General features: G+C 37.6%; 1 protein-coding gene across 1 annotated transcript in view; it reads right to left on the bottom strand.

The window, feature by feature from the left end:
- Trmt11 (tRNA methyltransferase 11 homolog) overlaps positions 1 to 24,585 on the bottom strand; it is a 49,848-nt gene that overhangs the window by 14,702 nt on the left and 10,561 nt on the right. The window contains exons 3-12 of the mRNA XM_055599466.1: positions 24,215 to 24,288; positions 21,939 to 22,020; positions 21,758 to 21,850; positions 21,385 to 21,519; positions 20,459 to 20,615; positions 15,487 to 15,567; positions 11,747 to 11,911; positions 10,118 to 10,190; positions 9,859 to 9,990; positions 3,180 to 3,300 (exon numbers count right to left, since the gene is read on the bottom strand). Of these exons, the coding sequence (XP_055455441.1) occupies positions 3,180 to 3,300; positions 9,859 to 9,990; positions 10,118 to 10,190; positions 11,747 to 11,911; positions 15,487 to 15,567; positions 20,459 to 20,615; positions 21,385 to 21,519; positions 21,758 to 21,850; positions 21,939 to 22,020; positions 24,215 to 24,288 (1,113 nt within the window). The remainder of the gene's footprint in view (positions 1 to 3,179; positions 3,301 to 9,858; positions 9,991 to 10,117; positions 10,191 to 11,746; positions 11,912 to 15,486; positions 15,568 to 20,458; positions 20,616 to 21,384; positions 21,520 to 21,757; positions 21,851 to 21,938; positions 22,021 to 24,214; positions 24,289 to 24,585) is intronic.

Below are 24,585 nucleotides of genomic sequence, written 5' to 3' on the forward strand. Positions count from 1 at the left end.
GAAGAGGGTGAGATTATTCATCATCTTAATATCCAACAAGATCTCTCAAAAGAGAATTTTCCTTGACTTTAAAATAAATTTGCTTACAGAAACATAAACATTGAAGAAAATAGTAGATTTCTTAAACTAAACTCAGGAGAACGTACACAGGAAATCGGCGCACACAACATGCTAGTGCATTGTTTATTTTAATTTCCATAAAAATACAAATGGATGAGAATCTTCTCCATGACTAGGTAATTCTTTGGAACACAATTTATGTAGGAATGATATTTACATAGGCAATGTCATAAAGAAAGTTAATGTCATCTACTTTGCTTTTTGCTTATAAGAATGAAAACTATAACATCTACAAGTGATAGTTCTGTCTTGTATAAGTATCCCTCTTGTGCCTGGCACGTAACAAATATCATTACTAACTCAAATGATTATGTTAAGTTCTTTAGTTTATAGAAGCTGTAGACTACTATTGATTGACCCATGCCTCACTTCCCTTAACATACCAAAAGAAAAGCCTACTGCCTGGAAGAAAAAGCTGCTCAAAGCAACCAGCGCCATGTGACCTGTCAAGTTGACAATGGTTAGCACTAGGGTTAAACCAGCCCCACTTCAAAACCTACAGTTAGTGACAGGCAAAGGGCATTTGAAGCAGAAAGGGTAAAAGAAGCCATGTTGGGGGGGAGGGTCTTAATCCAGTGTGACTGGCATCTCAGTGATAAGAGAAAGAGACAGCACAGCAGGTCTCAACACACAGAAGCCACGAGGAGAGATCTCACCAGAAACCAACCTTTCCATGTTCCACTTCCACAAATATGAGAAATTTCTGAAATTTACAATACCCTATTTGTGTATAAGTACTGCTTTATTCAACAATTTGCCAGTCTTTATGGCATCAAACGTATAGAACCCCAGGTCTGTCTTGCAGCAAGAGAATCAAGAACTTAGTGTCTTACAAAGCAAATTGAATCCATAAACTTGAACTGTGACCATCTTCCACGCCCAACTAAGTCTTCCTTCATATGTGTACTCATAACCCACATTTATTAAATTATTTCACTGGCAGTGGAAACATGTAACTCAGGTCAGAGGGCTCCTTGTGAGCACTGGATCTCTCCTTCCATGTGGGTCCAGAGATCACACTCTGGTAACGAACTTTGTGGCCAGAGCCCTTACCACTGAGCTATCTAGTAAGTTCCCAAACCTTTCTTGGTGACTCATTTTATCTTGTCTTCTAAAGCGCTCAAGCTATTTGGTATAGAAATACTAACTCTATTATCACACTCATGTTTCACTTGTCTAACAAGTATGTAACTACATTACATAATTACCACAATATTTCTACCTGGGCCAAATAGCCCCAGCAACAGCACAAGTAACTCATGGGAAACAAAGTTTAGCTCGTACATGGAGGATTGACCATATCACCACCACCAGACAGTGGGCTTCAGTCAGAGTGGCCAGGACCAATTAGTCAGTGGACAGTGAGGAAACAGGGCTTCTGCTGGATTAGAAACTGACGTTTTTGAAGGCTGTCATTGTGCCAATAGATACAGAAGCCACTCTTAGGAATTTCTGAATTGACAATGTTCTAAAAGTCATGATACTGAGATGGGAATTTGATTTCCACAGAGAACCTTAATTAGGTAAATTATCCTGTCTAAAATGTGTAATATTATTTGAGGAAAGATAAGCTGTTACGATACAATTGCTTAGTAATAATATACCTTGTTAAATGTACATACATAAAATAAACTTTTAGGAAACCACTGAAAACCATGTCCATTCCACAGATTCTATCATCTGACTATGAACTTGGATAGATGAGGCTGGACTGTGAACAGGTTTTGTTTTGTTCTTTTCTTTCTAACCATGCATGGCATTTTTTTCCTAATGCACGGCAGTGGCCATGCATTCTCATCAAATCACATATATCTATACATCCATGCATATAAACACCCACACAGCTAGTGGATAAACATCAACTACGTATCTAGATGACTAGCTTAATTTCCTCAAGAGTCTTGGTTTGAGCCTGATTATTGAGGATATTTTATACCATGGTGAAAACTATAAGCATTTTGTAATAATAAAAATAACTAAAACATTTTGCATAAAGTAACATAAATGGAGTATTTAACAGATATAAATAAGATCTGGAAAGAGATTCAGATCTGTCAGTGTAAACAAATTATGTTGTAATAAGGCTCTAAACTAAAGACTCAAAGTGATAGACACAAAAGGCAGGATATAAATTACTACTGAGAAAGCCCTTTAAGATATAAATTAGATGATAATCCATCAAATGGAGAGTAGAGATGGGTCTTACAAAAGATGCAGACACAACTACCCTGTTCTGCAGTTTGCTCAAAGACAGGGTTTGTCCAAACAGCCAGGACATTTGGGAAAGCCTGTCAGTCCAGAAAAAGACAGCACCAACAGTGTTCTGTCACGTTACTAAAGCTTCATTAAATATACTGTTCACATCACTTCTAAACTGGAAAGTAATAAATGTTATTAAAACTCTTTCTCAAACTTTTAAATATAGTGTGTATATGTATGTGTGTGAGAGAGAGAAAGACAGAGAAAGAGGGAGGGAGAGAGAGACAATGAGAATATCAGAATGGATGACTATGATCACTGACACTGCACCTAATAAATGAGGAAATTTTACTTTCTTTCTTACATAAAGAATCACTGTCTTGATTAAAATCTGCATTCAGTGGTGAGGTGGATCAGCTGGTTAAAGGTGTTTGCCACCAAGCCTGGTGACCCGAGTTCAATCCCTAGAATCAACATGGTAGAAGAGAACCAGGTCTCTCAGGTATCATGTGACCTCCAGGTGAGCTGTGGTATGTGTAAACACACACATGCTCACCTGTGTGCACGCGCGCACACACACACACACACACACGCCCACACGCCCACACGGCTTCTGCAACAGGACATGAAGCCCAAGGCGTGGGCAGGCTTCTTCTTCCACTCATCAACCCTCTATCCTACTCCTACCACAGCCACAACCAAATGCAGAGTTGAGCTCCGGTTTCTTCCTAAACTCACCTACTACTCTACACTACCAAAATCAAGCCTAACATCTCCACATCCTACTTCAGGAAAACTATTTAGAAAGATCTGATTTTGACTCTTCCAGAGTTTATACTAAGAACACAAAGGCGACTTACCTCAAACTCCTTCACCTTTTCCATGGTGATCAAACGTCTTGCTGTGTGACCGGAAAGCTTTTGTTCACAGTTGCTGAGAAGTGCGAGGCAAGGGTGCCAGGGCACCATTTCTTCACTGTACCTGCAGACAGAGCTGATGGTTAGGAACAACCACACAGGCATTGTGGAGGTCAAGGGTGTTTCCACACAACCCATAAACAATCTACTTGTACTTTAAAAATACTTTATAAGTAACAGCACCAAAAATGTAGTTTAGTATTTTGCCCCTTGAAAAGAATAAAAAGACAGACAGTGGGAGACAGTGAGAAGGAAACAGATGGGGGGAGATGATAGGAAAAATGAGAGGATATTCTTTAATGAAGAATATCAAACAAACCACAAAACTACGAGTTGATGATTACACCCTAAGGGTCCATAAACACAGATCAGACAGAAGTACATCCCTCAGCAACCCCTTGACAATCAAGATGGATGATTCACCTGAAGATTTTCATTACGTCTACAACAGCATATACTTTACACTGCAAAATAAAACATCCCTAAAAATTGTTAATGACACCTTGAGGCCTCTGTCAGATATATAAACAAGCCTAAAGTTATTTATACAATAACTCAAATAACGAACTACACATAAACACGACAAGCGTGTTTGTCCCAGGACACACTCACTAGGAAGTAACACTGAAGCTAGAACTCTGAGTGGTGGGAGTGTTGCTATAGAGCAATGTGGCCCATGAACAAAGATGACTGACACCTAGAAAGCAGGACAGTGGGTACACTAAGAACCTAGCAGAAAAAAAACAGTGACTCTGAGCAGAGTGAAAAGAGTGGCAGTGATGGGCCCCGCTAAGTGTGTACCTGAGAATACTGGCTGGCAGTTTTTATTTCTCTTTTGCAAATCTTCATGCCTTTCTGAACAATCTCTGCTCACACATATTATATGCGTAATCTTAAAGCTCGGATTCGAAATGGGAACTGTACTGGCTAAGAACCTCAGTTAGCTTTTCCAATGTGTCAACATCATCCTTACCACCACTCTGCAGGCCTTTCCTTATCTCTCTGACCATCAACAACCTTCCCCTCCCTGCCTCAATCACATGCTCAAAACTTTCGACACTCACTCACCAAGCCACATTCATGCTACACTTGAGTCCACTATCAGGGGAAGGAATTCTCTTGAAGTCATTTTTGCTATTCCCTAGGGAACTCATGACCACTTTTTCCTCATCTAAATTATTTATACTTGCTCTATAGCCAGAAATAATGTACTTTTATAAAACTAGTCCATATCAAATTTAGAATCTTCATACAAAATACCTATGATATGAATAAATATGGTCTACATCATGACTGAGACTAAATTTAAAAATAGAAAAACAGAAAATACAACTTTGAACTTAAGCTTAAACACAGCAAACTCCATGGATGTATAGAACAGTGGCATACTTGAGAATGTACACTTTTATATTTAAGTAGGATCATACTCCTCACTATGTAGCTTGAACTGGCCTCATATCTCAACCCTTCTATGTAGGAATGTTAACTTTTTAAGGAAGTTTAAAAACCTTCTATTAACATTGAGTCATGTTTTGAAAATGTCACTTAAATATGCACAAATAAAATTCCTGATATTTAAGCCTCTTATGCAACTATAAAACAAAAAACACATTTATAAATCAAATCCATCTGTAAAAAATAATTTTAAGTAATATTTATAACATAAATAATGCTAATATTCCCCAAAGTTGTCAGTAGCTGGTTTTCTTTTTAAAGTGGGGCCTTGTAGGCACAAACCACAGCATTTGATTTAACAGCATATAAATATACTGGACTTTTGTTGTTGTTGTTTGTTTTCACCATAAAATAATATTATTTGGACTACCATCATTACTGAGAAAACCACCTTATCAGTAGCCTCTTAGAGTCCTCTGTATCTATAGACTGGTTGTAGGGATACCTCCCTCCCCATACCGTAATCCATGGAGTCATCCAAACTAGGAGATATTTACAATAGTAAATAATACAATAATATCCTGTATTCTTTAAGTCATCTCTAGATTATGCAGAATACATAACACAAACATAAATGCTACTTGCTATATTGCACTGCTTTGGGAATGCAAGAATAAAAAGTCTGAGTTCAGTACATATAAAACTATTATACCACAAACTCCATTTCTCATTGAAGACTGGCTGAAACCAGATGTAGAAACCACAGGAAAACAAACTCTATATATGAATAACGAAATCAGTGGAAAACGTACTTCCAAATCAACAAACTGAAAAAAAATTACAGCAGCTTAAAAACAGCTTCAGTGAACACTCACAGTCTATTTCACAACAAATCTGTACTTTGCCTAGACAATAATAACAATACCTTTTTTTTAAATTACTATTTCCCTATAATTTAAGTTACCCACTGAAAACTAAAATCAGCCCGAACAGGAAAATCGCACAGATTTAGAACAGTGTTGCCAAAAATAGAAGGAGGGTGGTTCCACACTAGGATTTCTTTGGGAGACAATGAAAATGTTTACTGTAGGGGCAGTTGTGTTTATGGTGGGCATGTTTGCACAACTTTGCATAAATACTACAAACCACAGGAGAGAAAAGTGTAGAGTGGGGGTTGCATGAATACAAGTTACATCCCAGCTTTTTTTTTTTTTTTTACTAGCAAAAATAGTTATATACATACGCCCCTCGCTTTTTCATGAATCACTTTTCATAGTCAGTCTTTCCCTTGTAAAACTTTAATTTCTGGGAAGGGGCATAGAAGAAAAAGAGGGAAGGAAGGTGGGATTAGGAGGGGTAGAAGAGGGGGCTACAGCTGGGATACAAAGTGAACTAACTATAATTAATAAAAATAAAATTAAGTTTTAAAAACTTTAATTTCTTTCTAAATGTTATCAATCTCACTGTGAATTTACTGAACACTGACATGTTCAAGAACTCATTCTTTCCTGACTCCTAGATAAAAGACGAAACATGGTCTCTTCACTGAGATGAGCCACCATAAACTTCATGACTACATTAACATTTATTCCCAAAATCTTAATTTAAGACAGGTGACTAAGCCGCTTGGTGGCCATTTGTTTTTACGTGTCCGTGTCTAAATGTATGACCTATGTGTGGGTTTCCTTGGAGGCCACAGAAGGCCCAGACCTGAAGGTATAAGCCAGTGAAGAGTAGCCCAGTGGAGGTTCCGGGAACTAAGTTCTAGTCCTCTGGAAGAGAAGCAGGCACTCTTAGCTGCTGGGCCATATCTCCAGCTCCCATACTTTATTTGACAGTTTTAACGTATGGTTATGGGATATAATATTAAGTCTTAATATTTGTGTCATCACATTATTTTTCATTTTTATTTATTCTGTGAGTGTGTGCATTCAAGTGGCAAAGCACACCTGTGGAGCTTGGAGAACAACTTTCAGGAATTTTCTCCTTCTACCACATGGGTTCTGGTGCTCAAGCTTTGCTCATACAAGCAACCCCCTAAACTATCTTGCTGGCCATGACGCCATCATTTTTTATCACCAACACCAGTGGGTGGATTTTATCTTCCACAAAGAGATTTTCTAGCCAGTTTAAAAGTTAGCACACAAAATGAAGTTAGGTAAGAAACTTCTATGGATTTGTGGAACCTGAGCAAACAACTGGCCTCAATCAGGAGCCCAATCTATGCTCTGCTTTGGCATCATCTTCAGGCAGTGGATGTTGTGAATAATAAACCTGCAAACATCGGAATGTAGCAAGGAGACAACAGAGAAATCATCCTGTGAGGGCTGTGGTGGCCTGAATGAGAGTGGTCCCCATAGGCTCATATATTTGAATGCTTGGTTCACAGTTACTGAAACAATATGGAAAGGATGAGAAGACATGGCCTTGCTGGGTGAGGTGGGTCACTAGGAGGAGGCACTGAGGCTTCCAAAGCCCACACCAGCCCTAGTGAGAGTTCTCTGTCTCTCTATGTGTCTGTCTCTGCCCACAGCTTGAGGAGAAGAGGGATGGTCTCAGATACTGTGGCAGCACCACGCCTTCCTTGACTGCTTTCTGCCAGGCTCCCAACCTTGAGAATCATGAATCCTAACCCTCAAGAACCACAAACCCCCAAATCAAATGATTTCTTTTATAAACTGCCTTGGTCACAGTATGTCTTCACAGCAACAGAGAAACAACAAAAAAAAATCAACCCCAAAAATATTAGCTATGGAAACTATGAAACCAGATAAACAAAGGCTAGATATCCTAGACCTTGACAAACTAAAAGGTAAGACAGCAAGCACATTGTCCTGGAAGAACCGAAGCAGATAAAATCTGGAAGAAGCAGACAGCACTGCAGTACCAATGCTGGCTTCCACACTTACTGAACAGTTGGTAGCAGACCGGAAGACAAAATGATGTATGCAGGGGTAGAAAGCTTTTGCTCATAGCTTTTCACATGGGTTCAGAAGAGAAGAATATAGCCAGATATAGGGGTACACATCTATAATCCTGGCACTTGGGTGGAAGACATAGGAGGATAGGAGTTCAAGACCATCCTGGGCTACAGGAGACCATGTCTTGAAAACAAAGCAAAATGAAGAGATTAATGACATGGGTGTGTACTATATGGAGGAAAGGCCATCTGTGCTAGTAATTGGACAGTGTGCATGAAGGAGGAGTGTGTACTATACTCTAAATGTTCTATAATTTTGAAATGTCTTTCAGAAATTCTTTTTTAGGTCTGCAACTTGAATTAAAACAAAAAGTAGCTTCCTTCTATCACACATAGAAGAGAAAAAGCTAAGAGATAGCAAGTGAATGCTAGCTTTTCAAGCAGCACACTGCAAAAGAAAACAAAAAGGCAGGTGGAACACCCCAACAGACTGCTAGCAAAAGCTTCACACTTTCCAAGGGAGAAATGTAAGGATAACTTAGAATACTCTGCTTAGTAACAACCATTTCACGTATAAATGAGCAACTACCTCCCTCTCTGAAAATATTAATAAATCTCTACCTATCGCTGCACAGACCAGATAGCAGGACACACCATTGGGAATAAGAAGGGCAATTAGCTGGGTAGTTTTGAATTTTAGATAATGTATAATACTTCTTGAAAATAATTTTCCTCATTTTCTAAAATAAAGGGACTAAATTAGATTTAATTCCTTTACATACATCTATTTATTTATTTATTTTCATTTTATACATACGAGTGTATGTGTACTCAGGCTCGTGCCTAGTGGTTGGTTACAAAGGCCAAAAGAGATCATCTGATCCCCTAGAATTAGAGGTAGGGCAACTGTAAGCTACCTAGGTGAAGTGCCGGAACTTGAACCTAGGTATTCTGCAAGAGTAACAAGTGCTCTAAACCTCTAAGAAAACATAAAGCCAGTGTTCAATACCATGGATAAAAGTACATATTAATCGATAAGTAAATGTATAACTAAAGCTCAGCCAAAATCACTTCAAATACATTGTCTATAAAATAAACAAAAAAGCGTCCACATCCTAAGGTACCTAACCTACCACTGCTTCCACTGTCCTCAAATGCTTTTAAACAAGGTTATACAGCAAATAATTACATTTTAAAAAAGATTCCTATGGCAGATTGAAGAAATAACTAAACCATAATCTGAACACTGTCTTGTAAACCTAAGACTCTATCCTTTTAAGAGAGAGAGGGATGGGTGGAGGGAAACAGAGAGAGAGAAACTCTAGGGAGTCAGTTCTCTCCCTCTACCATGTAGGTCCCAATGACTGAACTCAAATCATCAGGCTTGATTAAACAGACTTTCACCCACTAAACCTCTCTCTAGACCCCTTTAATGCTTCAAAACTTATTCAAACACCTTATGTTCTACCATTGTTGTACATAGCTCCATTCAGCAGTTAACAGTTACTGAGTAACAAACCCAATCCTGTTGAACATAAAACAGAGCTTTAAATAGATGCATGAGTTTTATTTTGGTCTGAGCTTATAAGAAAGAAAGGTTTATTGCATTTATGGTAGTCATAACAAACATGAAAGAAAGCCTGCATTAGAGGCAGTAGACATATGAGTTACTCCGATAAATTTTTAAATCAGATAAATTTTAATTCTGTACACTTGTCAGCAGCTACTGAACATCCATGATGTACCAGACATTGGGCTAAGTGGTGTACAACAAGGCTTGGCAAACTCTTCATGCAAAGAGCCAGAATGCAAATAGTTCTGATTTTGTGGGAACATGTGTTTCCTTAAACTATTCTATATAGTTTAATGTAGCCCAGACTAACCTTGAACTCAGGAGGTAGGTGCAGATGATCTTGAACTCTGACCATCCTATCCATATCTTCCAAGTGCTGGCATTACCATTGGAATTATTATGTCAAGACTTTCTGTCACATAGCCTTCTGTGAGCCTCTAACTTTTTTTTGTTGTTAATGTAAAAGGTGGTCTTAGTTCAACCACTTCATAAAAGCAGTATGAAAAGTATATCTGGCTCGAAGGGTATGGTTTGCTAATGCCTTACTTTAAAAGGTCCAAAAAAAAAAATCCTTTAAGAGGAAGAGAACTATTTTTTTACTTGTATATAAGCAAACCAAAGCTACTGATAAATATTAAATATAAAAACATGAGAAAAATTAGAGATGAGGAAACAAGGATCATTAAAACATGCAAATACTGTAGAAAAAGATATTAAAAACAAAGAGTACATACTCTGGAGTATACACTGGTAACCAATAGACTAGTCTTCCGCCCAGGACGAGGGTCTCAGCTGCAAAGTTTAATAGGTCAAAAAACATGTCACCCAGGTGGTAATTCAAGGAGACAGGAACATGGCTTTCTGGACTAACAGAAAACAAATATTTCAAAATCACTTAAAAGCTTAAGATTGCTCACAATAATTATAAAAAAAAAAAAAAAAACCAATCAAGCTTTTCAATGTAATAACTTGTTACATTTAAATTTCACTTACCATTTTTCTATTCCCTTTGGTATTTTCTTCTGTGAACCTGATCTTCTTGTAGATTCTCTGATACCATATGGAGCTAGGCAGAAAAACAAAACAACAAAAACAAAAAATAAGGGGATAGTCAAGTCAACCGTCACCAATGAGGGACAGATATACGTGGTACGCAATCAAATGTGATATCCAGGTATACTGGCTGGTTTTGTGTGTCAACTTGAAACAAGAGAGTCATGAGAAAGGACTCAGTTGAGGAAATGCCTCCATGAAATTCAGCTATTTTATCAATTAGTGATCAATGGGGAGGGGAAGCAGCCCATTGTAGGTGGTGCCATCCCTGGGCTAGTGGTCCTGGGCTCTATAAGAAAGCAGACTGAGCAAGCCATGTGAAGCAGGCCAGTAAGCAGCACTCCTCCTTGGCCTCTGCATCATCTCCTGCCTCCAGGTACCAGTCCTGGCTTCCTATAATGATGTACTATGATCTGAAAGTATAAGCCAAATAAACCCTTTCCTCCCCAACTTGCCTTTGGGTCATGGTGGTTTTGTCACAGCAATAGGAACCCTAAGACACCAACCAGGGAAGGAAAAACATCACCTCTGCAGTATTCCACCAAAAAATATTTAATATAAAATGCTCAGGAAAGGACAACTATGTGAGGCTGTGGTCATATTGTAAGTAACAGAGGTTCAGATGACTAAATGCAAAGCCTGATTCGAGGTGCATCCTGTACTCAACAAACAAACAGCCCATAGTATTAATGGTTCAGCTGATGAAATTGGCTAATAAACTGCGGATTAAATTATTATATCAATTTATGATTGGCATACTGTGCCTAAGATACTATATTTGTTCTCAGGAAATACATACTGAAGTACAGAAGGAAGATATCATAGTTGGAGAACAACAGTAAATAATAAAAGATCACCCAAGTTTCATAATGCATATTCACAATGACATCTTACTGCCATAAGAACTTTCTTGTTAGATTCGAAACCGTCAAAGTCATCGAAAAACAAGAGCTGGCTGAGACAAAGGTCTTAACTTTGCAACATTTACAGATTTGCCAATCCTACAGAAAAGGCACATCTGTTTAGACAGGCTGCCTCAAACATTCAAGATTCCTGAGGTGCAGAACCTAAGTTTTCGTATAGTGTCCCGAAACAAGTTGATTCAAAAGCCCAGTGGTCCCATTTATCTAAATCTAGAAAGGTGATGCCCATGGAGGTAGGCACTACACAGGCTTTCTTTCACCCACAGAAAAACTGAGACTGCTGAAACCCCTTGAGAAACCATAGATAGTTCTTTAGCTCTAGCTGCTACTCTTATGACCAAACACAGGCACTATAAAAGTACATGCATCAAAAAATTAAAGGGAAGGGAACATGGATGGCAAATTATGTATGGCTAAAGTAAACAGGAAATAAACATATCTGCTAAAATGAAACCACAAACCCTTAGCTACTTAACAACCTGCTGTCTAGTCATAATTTTTTTTTATTGTTTTTAATGTAAGGAAGTTAAAGAGTGGGGGAAAAAAAATACCTAAAACAAGTGGGCATTTTTTAGGTGTGCTGATATGTTTTGTATTTAAAAATGTACCAACTTCAGAAAACTAGCCCCCTTCCAAATAAACTCACGATCTGTGATGATTGCATCAAAATATGTTCCCTTCCTCCAGGAAGGCTTAGAAGCATCTGAAACCAAGACATCAAGATAAAACTTCTCTAAACCATACTGACGAAGATTTGCCCTGATGTTTTCATCTGGTCCTCGCCATTTCTGGTTCTTTCTAGTAGCCTTTCCTAAAGAGAGAGAGAAAAAAAAAAATGATCGTACTTATTCTAGCAAACAGAGAATTCTTAATTTCTTTAGTTTATCCAAAAATACTTTTATGTTCATGCAAACCCCTATTTACCCACATAAAGTGTGTGTCATTTGTAATACTAATTGTATGCACACAATTAGGCAAGTATTATTTTACCTTATTCTGAACAGTAAAATGTACCTTGTAAAAATGGCCAGTATTTTCTAAGCATGAAGTGTTCATCAGTAATATACATAACTGAGTAGAACATGGACATTTCCAAGAGCAGTAAAGAGTTCCATGTTGAATGACTGTTACATCAGATAAATGAAACAGAAATAAAGAATGCTAACTTGTAGGGAGGGAGTGTGGGATTGGGGAGGGAATGAGGGAGCGGGATACAGCTGGGACACAGAGTTAACAAAATGTAACTAAAAAGAAAAATAAAATTAAAAAAAAATCATAGAAGCTTTGACCATGGAGAAGGTACATAAAACAGAAACATAACTAGTGTCTGGTCAGTGTGTGTGTGGAGAAAGCGGACCAAGTTCAAAAGCTTAGCACTGAGGAGACCCAAGCGGACGATGATCATGTCAGTGTTAAAACCAGAGAAACCAGAAGAAAACATGGCTCACTAGTAATTTTTGAGATATACAAACTATTACACACATACACACACACATACACATTAACTGAAAGAGATAATCAGTAGGTAGTAAAGACTAAACACACACTTGGAACCACCAGCATTTAAACAAGTGAAACTGGTCAGAAAGAGCACAACGTTAATCTAGAGCTTCATAACAGTTCACTCTAGAGTTATTCTTTTTCTTAAGACAGGGAATGGACAGAGAGAGGCTCCTGCCTCTACTTCCTGAGTGTGGGCATTACAGCCTTGTACCACCATGCCCAGCAACTATTCTTATATAATTATATACTTTTGCATTATGACTGACTTTACGATAAAAAAAAAAAAGAAAACCCCCAAACATTCAATGTGGTAGAAACAGAATTTAAAGGAAAAAAAGAGGAAAACAGAGAGCTTTAAAGACACTGAAATAAAACTGTCAAAACAGTAAAGGCAGCATCAGTAGAACATCACCCTAGAAGGCGGGTAAAAAGGTCAACACTTGTGGAACTGCAGCTCTTTGCTGTTCCAGCTGAACAGTAGGCACTGGTGCTACAAGATCACAGGCAATGAGAAAGTGAGACCAAAAGCAGACAGGAGGTTTTCAGGCAGCATCTCAGCAAAGGAAAGAGAAAACTAAAATACAGCTAAGGGACCCCACAGGACTCACAGAAAGGCTTTTGATTTTCTAACTGGAAAAACATGAAACTATTTTATGGTATAAACTGAGAGACCAGAAAAGAAAAAACAGGGGGTATAACTAGCAACTGGATAAACTTTAAAAACTTTTCTCAATTAGAAATCTACACCCAGTAGACTGAAGGCTATGAAATAACTTTTTCAAAACTTTAATAAGTAAAAATAAATAAAAATTCTTAAAAGCTCTGTTGGATAATCTCCTTACAGCAAATGCGTGGTCTCTGTTAACAAGAAACTTCTACAAACTACAATGAAGTCTCAGAACTTTACTTACTCTAATATAAACATAATACACAGAGCACGCTGGGCCACACAGATGACAGTCCCTCTTCAGCAGGAGGGAGAGCTGGCCCCACCCTTTACCTGAGCAATGCGAGAGAGTTGGCCCTAATGGGGTGAGCTCAGGAGAGCTGTCAGGATGATCAACTCAGCTCTCACTGAGGCCCAGACACAGGAATTTGATTTGGCCCACCCCAAAATCTATCGCATTTATGAACTGCTGGAGCATATGAAGGGGCTGGTCGTCCAGAACCAAAGCTGTAGAATCTCTAAGACACAGCGAAAAAGCAGGCTATCTGAGAGGAGTCCCAGTGAATATCCAGGATAGACAGTGTAGCAAAAGCTAGACCCCGAACCAGAGACCAATGACTCACTGCAATGAACATTCTTTTTGGGGAAAAGAGTGTATTATGTGGCATACCAGGACATACTGCAGCTTCCAGCAAGATTTTTGTTTGTCCATTTTCTTTTGGTGGGGAGGTTGCAAGGGCAGAGGGTAGATGTGGAAATGGTGGGCCAAGGACATAGGAGGGATTGGGGTGCATGATGTGAAATTCACACACACACACACACACACACACACACACACACACACACATCAATAAAAACTTTTTAAGAAGGGGACAAGGTGGGATGACACTCTATCAGTGCTGCACACAATGGTCTCAGCAACAGAAAGTGTAATGACACCTCACTTTAAATTAATCTATACTGAATGAAGAAAGGGGTTTTTAAGATCTGATCCAAGTTACAATACAGGACTACCAGCATAGAGGCAAAAAATTTCAAAAGCATGAATTTAACTTGGTATTTTTAATACCATTCCATTAGGAATACACTTTTTTACTCTAATTCCATTCAATCACACACCATTTGGGAAGCTTTCAAGTTTTTAAATAGTGTCCATAATTGCTACAATATCAAAGTAGATTAATGTTTCAAGTTATACCCATTTATAGGCAGAATTTTCACATCTGTAGACACCTCAAGTGTTTCAATTATTTTGTTAAAATTTTAAAGACCTGATTTTTTTAAGGTGTTTTATTTTAATTGTTAGAACTTTCCTTCATTTTTGAGCCAGTCAACTCTGTCATATTCCTCAGTCTGATCAGTTTGTACTGGGAAATGACTCTTATTTTAGCTACAACACTGTTACGTAGAAAAATGATACTATTATTATTATATTATTATATAATATATATTATAGATATATAATATATATTATAGATATTATAGATAATGGGCTTGACCTCACAGAAATAAAGTGAGCATCTTTCACATGGGTAGTATTAATTTTTACAAGTTAAAACATGGCCTTTTAAGAATACAGTCAGGTAATTACCTATTGGTATAAACTATAAATATGACTTTTAAATAATTTGTTCTAATCACAAAAAAAGTTACTCAAAGACTAAAAAATATTAATCCAATCTAAACTGAATGCAATGCATGATTGCTGAATAAATCAATGATGGTAATCTTAAATAGAGACTACAAATGTTTCCATCTTCTCTCTCTCTTTTTTTTTAAATTTATTTTTATGGTCATGGTGTTCTGCTGGCATGTATGTCTATGAGAGTGTGTCAGAAACCCTGGAACTGGAATTACAGACAAGTGTGAGCTGCCATGTGGATGCTGGGAATTGAACCCGAGTCCTGGGGGAAGAGTCAGTGCTCTTAGTCCCTGAGCCATCTCTCCATCTCTACCCCCTTACATACATCTTCTTAACATGGACTTGCTGACTACACAACAAGATGGCGACTCCATCTCTCTAATCTTAATCTTAACACTCTTCTAGTTCACACTGCACACACCGAATGAGCACATCATCAATGTACACACTCAAACACGTTTTGTGGCAAAAATGTTGTTTTAAACAATAAAGTGTCACACAAAACTACTTTATTATTTTAAAGGCCCATTTGGCTTAACAACAGAGTTTAACATTGCCTGTAAGTTCTACTCACCTAAGCCGTGAACTGTGTTGTAGTCTATGTCTGTCCCACACACATATGCACCAAAGTGAGCAGATGCTATCAGGAGACCACCTGGAAAATCACACAATCATGACTGTTACCCAGAAAGTCCAGACTAGTGTTCTTTTCCTGATTTAATTTGATCCAGAGTCTTATGAACTAGCTGCAGGCACAGTACCCTGGAATGACATCAAGCCTAGTTAAATTTAGCAAGGCTCAGAACTGAACAAATAAACCCTAAACTGAACCCACTAAGTTGGCTGAGAAGCAGAGTCAATGCATATCTCGGCATCACTACTTCACAACACTACGTACGCAACACTATTTTTAGTTCAAAAAAATGTATATTTAGACATTTTCGGGTTATCTAAGATTATTAAAAAGTGAACATACAGGTCTGCAAACACAAAGATCTAAAATAAGCTAGCAACTGGGCTCGATCTCACAGAAATAAAGTGAGCATCTTACACATGGGTAGTACTAAGTTTCACAAGTTAAAACACGGCCTTTTAAGAATACTGTCATGTAATTATCTCTTGGTATAAACTAAAAATATGACTTTCTAAGTAACTTAGCTAATTAATGGTATCATTTTTCTTCCTCACATTTTAGTGGCTAAAGTAAGAATCATTTCCCAGTATAAACTGATTAGACTGAGGAATATGACTGATGTGACCGGCTCAAAAATGAAGGAAAGTTCTAACAATTAAAAGAAAACACCTTTAAAAAAAGCAAGTCTTTAAAATTTTAACCAAAATTCAAAGTTCAATAAAATATTACACTGTATTTCTCATTAAGCTGCACATTATCAAGTATTCAAATTAAAAGCATTTTTGTGTGCATGATCAACCCCCAATTATAATATAGGAAGATGTAAGTCAAGTAGAAATGAGAAATTCATCCTTAGACTACAACATAAGCACAGGCTTGGACAGGGAGCAAATTCTAAGGTTTCTTTCTACCTTTTTAAAATGTTACCTCTAAAGTTAAGATGCACAGTATCTTCACAGGGCCAAGACCTACACATTATAGACCTACAGCCATTTAAAACAGCCAGGGGAGAGGACTTCGAAATACTTTGCTGGTGGAAGTGCACTAACTACTTCCCTGTGGCATCCCTGAAGGAGAAGAAGGATGGTGGATTCAAAGCACAGCAGAAACCAGAACCTGGGTCTTCTCAAAGAAATCACTGTCCGTGTGAGACGCAGTGGGAGGGGACCTCAATTCTTCATCTAACACAGCACAGTCTGTACTTAGGAAAGGCGCTGCATGTGGTGACTTGTGAGACACAGTCACTTCACCCCAATCACAAGGAATTACTACAATTCTGCCAGCCAAGGCAGATACTCACCTAGAAGAGCTAGTTGTCAAGGAGAACAGAAAAGCTTTCCTGTGCTTCCTTAACCAGAACCTTATCCACTGCTTAGGGATTTGAGAAGACCCAACTTACAGAACACTGCTGAAAGGAGATGAATAATCTGTTAGACTCACCTGATAACTTGTGTCTTTTACTTTTTAAAAATAAAATCATAACAAATTGGTTTCTCTGATCCCTGTTAATCATCTATTGCTCTTTCAATTACAGCAGTTTTTTGTATCTTGTTGTACATTAAATGGAGTCTTCTTTGGTGGAAAGGACAGTAAAAACAGGGTGAGATGCTGAGAATGGAGGAAAGTGATTCACCCCTTTTTGTTTATCCAAAGGAAAAATATTAATACCACGTATGTGAGTTAGACTGACAACTCAGTGTTTCAACTTGTCACATAAACAATAAACAGTAACCATTTTAAGGTTAGGGTAATATCTTATATGCAAAAGCCTACAATGAGCTGAATTTATTCCACACTATAAAACCATTTAAGTTTGTCTCTGGAGAGCTAAGGGAAAGCTTTGAAAGTCTGAGGCAATGTGAGACCAGGCTTTGGTTTTACTGAGACAGAGAAAAGGAAAAGGAGCTGTTGATCCTGCTGCCACTTTTTTTTTTTTTTTTTTTAACTGTATGTGTTTTATCCCCAAGAGAGGAGCTCTAAATGAACTAGCAGCTAAGTACGAGAACACTGCCATGGCCAGCACCACAACTAGACTAACTTCAGGCTTTGGAAAAGGGAACTTGGAAGGAATATGAAAGACTGAAAAGCCGAAAGCACTAATGATCTACTGATATCTACTTTCCAGTCCTCTTTTTCATCCTGCATTTATCTCCCAGGACCAACTCCATTTCCTCACCTGGATCCTATGTCTACAATCTGAAATGACAAAATTCAAAAGGAACTGTATTATTTTCCTTATACCTACAAATCATCCGAAGACAGACAAGGCCAAGAAGTGTATCTCTCTCTTTGTGGACTATTACCAGCACTGACTCACCTGAGAGAAGGTATAAGAAGAAATCAACACTATGGCTTCAGAGTTCTACGCTACATAAAACAATGAACACACTCACAAAAAACTAATATGGTAGGATTCCTACTCACACCCCACCCATAAGGCATGGACAAAGCAATCTTGATTATTTTAGATAATTATAGAATCGAGCAGAAGAGCAAACAGGCTGAACATAAGAACCAGGGTTCTTAGTGCAGAGAAAAGTGTATGTAAAAAAGATGAAACAGGGAGGAAACGGATCTGTGACAGTCAACAGAAACAGCTGGCACATGCATAGACCATGATTTCTAATAAGTCTGTGTGTAGGTTTACATGTGTTTAATACACACAGGAGTATATGAATGAGTATTTCCATTTGCCTCACATACGTAGTATATGTATACACGTGTGCTCACCCTCTGAAGTCGGATCAGGGTTTCTGATACCCTCTCCCCACTAAAAGAAACAAGGGTTACTGTGAGAAATGACTGATGCCAGGGCTTTGGCATGTAAAAGATAAGCCAGAAACTTGAAAAGTCCTCTGAAAAGAATTTTAAAAAAATAATAAATAAATAAAAAGGTCACAAAGACAGTTTCAATGAGAAAGGTCTGGTTAAATTGGGCTAATCTGAATAAGGAAGTAATTAAGGACTAACAGGACTTATATATAAATCACCAGAGAACACAGGGGGCTTAGGAGTTCATGTTAATAAAGTGAAATTAACAACAGGAAGTGAGGAAAGGCTCTTGATTATAAAATAATAAATGTAGATCAGTAACAGAAGTGCTAGAGTGGAAAAATCATCAAAGGAAAGACTGGTCCAAACAAGAATCCTGTCAACGGATGCTAACCCTGACTTGTCAGAGGAGGAGACATCTGGATATAAGGAGCAGTACACTTTACTAGTCTTAATGTTCCTCCCCACAAGTGCTTCATATGAACTGCAAGAACATAAAATAGAACAGTCACCATCACACAATGGAAAATTATATTAGTACCACGCTGATAAAAGTTAGTATTACACTGAGAGGCAGAGAAGCAGGGTATGTAATCCTTGAAAAGGACACACTCAAAGTTTCACAGCCCAGTTGGGAATGTATAACCCATTTCAGTAATGAGAAAGATTCAAGCAACTCAAATGAAGAATATTCTATACTTAAAAGCTTTAGTTATGTTCCGAATCAAAATAGCATTATTAGTAAAATACATCATCTAACCACAGAATACAAATATATAAATATAAGTACATATGTAATCCTTATTCTTAAAACATGTATACTGACATAATTAAGAGAGGAATGTAAAACATGTAACCTTCAAATGATTCAGGGGAAAATACAAATAAAATAAAACGGTAAAGGAAGCCACACGTAAACAAATGCTTACACTGGGATTTGATGTGTAGATAGTCAGAACCTTTAAATAAACTTGACATCAGTTCCAATAGTGAAACCAAAGAGTGTTTAGGTAAATGATGACAGGAAAGAATAAATTAGTGTGCTGCTGAGAGTGAGATCCATGAAGACACGGCAGAAAGCTCACTGGTGAATCAGGTCAAAACAAATTCCAGAAAACTCCTTCCACCAGATAGGTGGAATAGATACTATTTCTTCCTGGTCACATTTGCTCACAGCCCTAACGCTAACTCAGTGCAAGTATCGGCCAGTAAAACCTATGCAGATAAAAATTACCATTAGTCTGCAGAGAGAGAAAGCCCTGCAGAAGCAATAAAAACACAAACAGTGGTGTCAGACTGCTGCAGCTGGAAACTGCAGAAATAAGACGCTGTGTAACAAACCCTGGCCAACGCACTTAACCTCGCCTTGCACTGCAACGTCTTCAGGAAGACTTTTAGAATATATTCGTGTTAGTTGTCATCAGAATTAAAGTGCACAGCATAGTACCTGTCACATTTACTCAACAGATACTACTAGCCTTGCATCCTCACTGCTCCTTAGACAGACATCTACAGAGCTACTCACAAAATAGAATAATGGGGTTAGTCAGACAAAAATTAAATAAGAGTACTGCCTGCCCAAGGTCTACATCAAGCAAGAAAGAAATCTGAGGCAAGCAAAACCTCAGAATCAGATGACATCAATTTGGGATTTCAGGCTTTCACAAACTTAACTACGGAAGCACCCTAGAGAAGTTACAAAGAGCGTGATCAGCAGGCAGACTCTATTCTATGGCTACTTAGTCACCTTTGGTTTCATGCTTGCTTAAAAACTCCCACAAACAGAATCAAAGATATGTTTTCCCTCTACCCAAATATATGGCTATTTATTTAAAAGCATGAATATTTTCTTTTGATTTTTTTCATTTTTTCATAAGAGTTTTCCTAATTAAATAAATATACTATGATTCTATAACATTCCTACAATGTATGAGACACTGCAAAGACATCTGTGAAAAAATAAGACTACTGCTCCCCCCAGTGGCTTACTTGGAATAAAACCCACAAAATCCTAGTCACATCCATCAAGTGACAAGATTAGCTTGTTGATTCAATCTCTCCTCCAAAACATAGAATCACCTTCACAGCTACAAATAAGCAATATCTATGCATTAGTGCAACAAATGGACTTATGTAATACCTGTTCCAACAAATGGATCAAAGACAACATCATTTTCTTTCACTCTGGCATGGTTGGCCATGATGAATGATAAACCAGCATCCATACTTGTACCTCCAATAAAATGTCTCTTTTTGACACTATATGACTCAATTAGCTCTCTTTGCCCATCTGCAATCTAGATCAGAGATATTTTTCACATTAGTCTAGCTACACCGAACACTCAAGATAATTATTCACAATAAAATTATAGCACCTTGAGATTGAGAACCTCTATCCACTTATTACTGTTCCAAACTTAATCCTTTAAAAATCACAGGACTGAGATTATTACAGTAAATTTTTATTTATTTAATGCCTTTCCACTAACTCTGTGCTTGCAAACCCAGCAGAAATCAAATTTACATTTAACTATTCTAAGAGGTCTTGAGTATTCTCACCTCCCCTTTCTCATTCTCTAAAATAACTTAGTCCATATCATGGGTCTCGGCTTCCATCCACCTACTGTAGCCTCAAGGAAGTGAGCATAACATGTCTATGATTTCATTTCCTCTCAGAATGGAAATGATCTAAGATTTCCACAAGGGCCTGCTGAGCAGGCACAGCACTCTGCCCTGCCTCTGCTTCACTCAAGGAGTATTCCTGACAGTCTGGGAAATCTTGTTTTCCATTATCAAGTGCCCCCTTTTCCTAGGTTTCATATCTAACAAGCTCCTTGCGTTTCACAGGAATCTGTGAAAACAAATCATATTCACACACATCTCGGCAATTTTAACCCATACAGCAGTTCTAACTGTTAAGTTGCTTTTACATATAAAAACTCTGATAGAAAGGTATAGCTCTCTGCTTTCTTTGATCTTTGCCTCATGAATGCTCTGCCACTGACCTACATTACCACACTTAGCTTTTTTAAAATAAAAGGAGAGAGGAAGAAAGAACGTGCTCACCCATCTACCAAAATAAATATTATGCGGCTTCTCGGGGATGCAGTTTGGGTCCAAACCATAGTCCTCCAAAACAGAGAATACATGTTGTGGTGTCCTTAAGTTCACTTTTCCCTCAAATGGAAGAAATTCAAGTGCCTTAAAAAAAAAAAAAAAAGAAAGAAAGAAAGAAATAGTAATTCTAATGTACTACAGAAGTTTACAAAGACTTGGAGAACAGTGCTCATCTAGTATATCCACTGTGTGAGTCTGTGTCAGAGGTAAGTAAGATACACACAAGAGCATAGAAAGTGGTAAGCAAGCATCATATATCCATGTATATCAACTGCCAGAGTGCACTGACCCAATAGGTTTTGGTTTAGCTAATTTCACTTACATCTATTCGTTTGACTTTTTCTTCTTGAGTCAATGTTTTATTAAACGTGTGAATCTTTATTTTATACGTAGAGTCTGAATGTAGAAATGGAACCTAAAATAGAAGCAGATAGGTTCTCTAAGCTTATGAACTATGCCAAATATGCACACGAGCCTATGCATAATCACGTTTCACTACGCACCATCTTTTCCACAGGGTAATTTTTAAGAGAAGTATACAGCTCCTCAGGAGATTTTCCATGACCCCATAGTTCAAATATAGACCTAGGAAATAAATGATTGGTACTAACCTCAGTAAAGAACTTAGTTCAGAGCAATACATAATAGTTATTTACTAGTTCTTTATGCTTGCCATAATAAAACTGTCACTGGCTTTGCTTTTTAATCTATTTTGAAAAATACATGCACTGGAAACAAAAACAGTATAACCCTAAAACACACAAAGAAGTTGAAACTTACACGAAAGGAGAGAAATTCAACATTAAATTAGGATATTTGCAAGTTTTCATCATTCATACACATACACAAATACAAAACTATCTGCATATATTTGATGGGGTCAGGGATTGACCCCACTATCTACTACTATCTACCACTGAGCTATAACCCATGCCCTCATTATTATATATTATATTATATATTATGCTGGATCAAACGATGCAATAAAATCACATGGTATTTTAAGGAAAGCTATAAAATGACCTCCTCTTTATAAGGGGGAAGTTTTTGTTTAAAAAGCAAAAACCCTGTTCTTACTATTTATTTGGTAAATTTGACTATGTTACTTAAAGTGTTTAACTCTTGAGTACCCAGGTTTGTGGTAAGTATAAAATATTCCATACTGAAGGAGGTAGAGAGACTGCTCAGTGGGTAAGAGGTCTTGCTACTCTTTTAGAGAACCCAAAATGGTTCCCAGCACCCACATCAGGCAGCTTACAACCACCAGTAACTATAGTTCCACAAGGGCCTCTGAGGGCAACTGGACACATGTTTACATGCTGATATTTAGGCACACAGATATGCATATAAACTAAAAATACAAAAATAAATTTTCTAGAAATCCATACTAAAACTGTATTAAAGTTAGTTAAAGCCTAACTGAACCACAGAAAATTTTGAATGACTTTCAATACATTCTTGAAAGTCTGTTTTAGTTAACTATAGGTTGCACATCCTGTCCTTGGAAGTGAATTTGTCTTCTACTGAAGTTAGAGCAAGTAAGTAATGCTACTCCCAGATGACCCCCACCTACTCTGGTTTGGTTTGGTTTGTTTTTTCGAGATAGGGTTTCTCTACGTAGCCATGGCTGTCCTGGAACCCTCTCTGTAGACCAGGCTGGCCTCAAACTCACAGAGACCTGCCTGCCTTGCCTCTGCCTTCTGAGTGCTGGGATTAAAGGTATGAGCCACCACCGTCTGGCTAGTAATGTCAGGCTCATTAGCAGCATCTTCAGGAGTACTCCAGGCACAGAAATGAAAAACAACCAAAAGTAAATCATTATATTTTCCAATATTATATAATTATTAATTTTACTACTCATCAGACATATCCACCAAAAGACATGAGCTTTAAACACGTTAAGTTCTGAGTATAAAAATGGGTATTTTAAACTTAACATCCCTCACTTCTGAAATTCAAATACGTCAAAGAGCCATACATCTTAACATGTAAAGTAAAGTAGTAATTATACCAAAAAGTGGTTTTCATTTTTTTTTGTTGTCTTTAATCATTTATAGTCAGTAACAAGATCATTAACAAGCTGCAGCTTAAAGAATTAGATTTAGAATTGAGCATATTTTCTCCATAAGACAAAGTTAGATAAATATGAGGGTGACATTACAAAACATTACTAACCATGGTAAATAAGAATTTTTTTCTTATTTTAATTCCATTATTAAAAACAATATCCAAGGAAAAGACATTTTCAGTAATCTGCCATTATATTCAGAGAAAAAAGTGACTAAGTGTAGATTAAAAAATTAAAGAAAAGGGAAAGAGGGGGCTAATGATAAAAATCTATAAAGAACAAACAACGAACAATATATTCAAAGATATACTTGTCAGAACTCATTTCTCTAACAAACATATTTCATGTCGGTTCCCACATTTTGCCACCCTACTAATCTGACCATTTATAACCCGATCATTCAACTAAAAATCAAGAATAAGAAATTAGATTTCGTAAAACTTGGTGACACTAAGTGTGGCATTCATTCTATGTAAGAATGTGTCATCGCACACTAGCCTCCTGCTCAGCATGGATGCGTTTGTTACCTCAGCTCCAGAAGGTAGCTCTCTCTGCCCCCTTATCACCACCCAACGGGAAAGCCATGTAACTTCTAAGCTGATTCCCCTGTACCATCCTGTTGGCCTCAACCAACTTCCACAGCGAAAACCAGAGCAGAATGATTGTAAGACCCTGTATGCGCACGCCCAAAGCATTATGAGTTTCTCTTACTTGGCGCACACGGTCCGCTTCATTAAGTTTCTTGCAATATCTTCAGAGGGAATGCTCAGAATCCAAAATGGAGACTGGAAGAAAAAAAAAATTAGCATGGAAATTACTGCTAACAGGCTACAAGGTCCACTATGCTTTGATTAAGAATTCAACAGGAGATACTCCTATTTCCCAAGTAAAAATGCTAGATCCCTTATCAAAATTAAAATCATTCTGATAATAAAATGCAAATACTGGTTTTTATGAAGATATCATGTCCTTTCACTTGATCATATCTTTTTGTTGTGACTATTTAAGGTAATAAACAGTAACCTCCTACCTTATTTAAAGGTAGTATTTAAAAGATTCAAGTGCTTCCATTGCGTAGGTGT

This window comes from Psammomys obesus, unplaced genomic scaffold (assembly GCF_907164565.1).
Source record: "Psammomys obesus unplaced genomic scaffold, mPsaObe1.curated_primary_1811, whole genome shotgun sequence".
Classification (NCBI taxonomy): domain Eukaryota; kingdom Metazoa; phylum Chordata; class Mammalia; order Rodentia; family Muridae; genus Psammomys; species Psammomys obesus.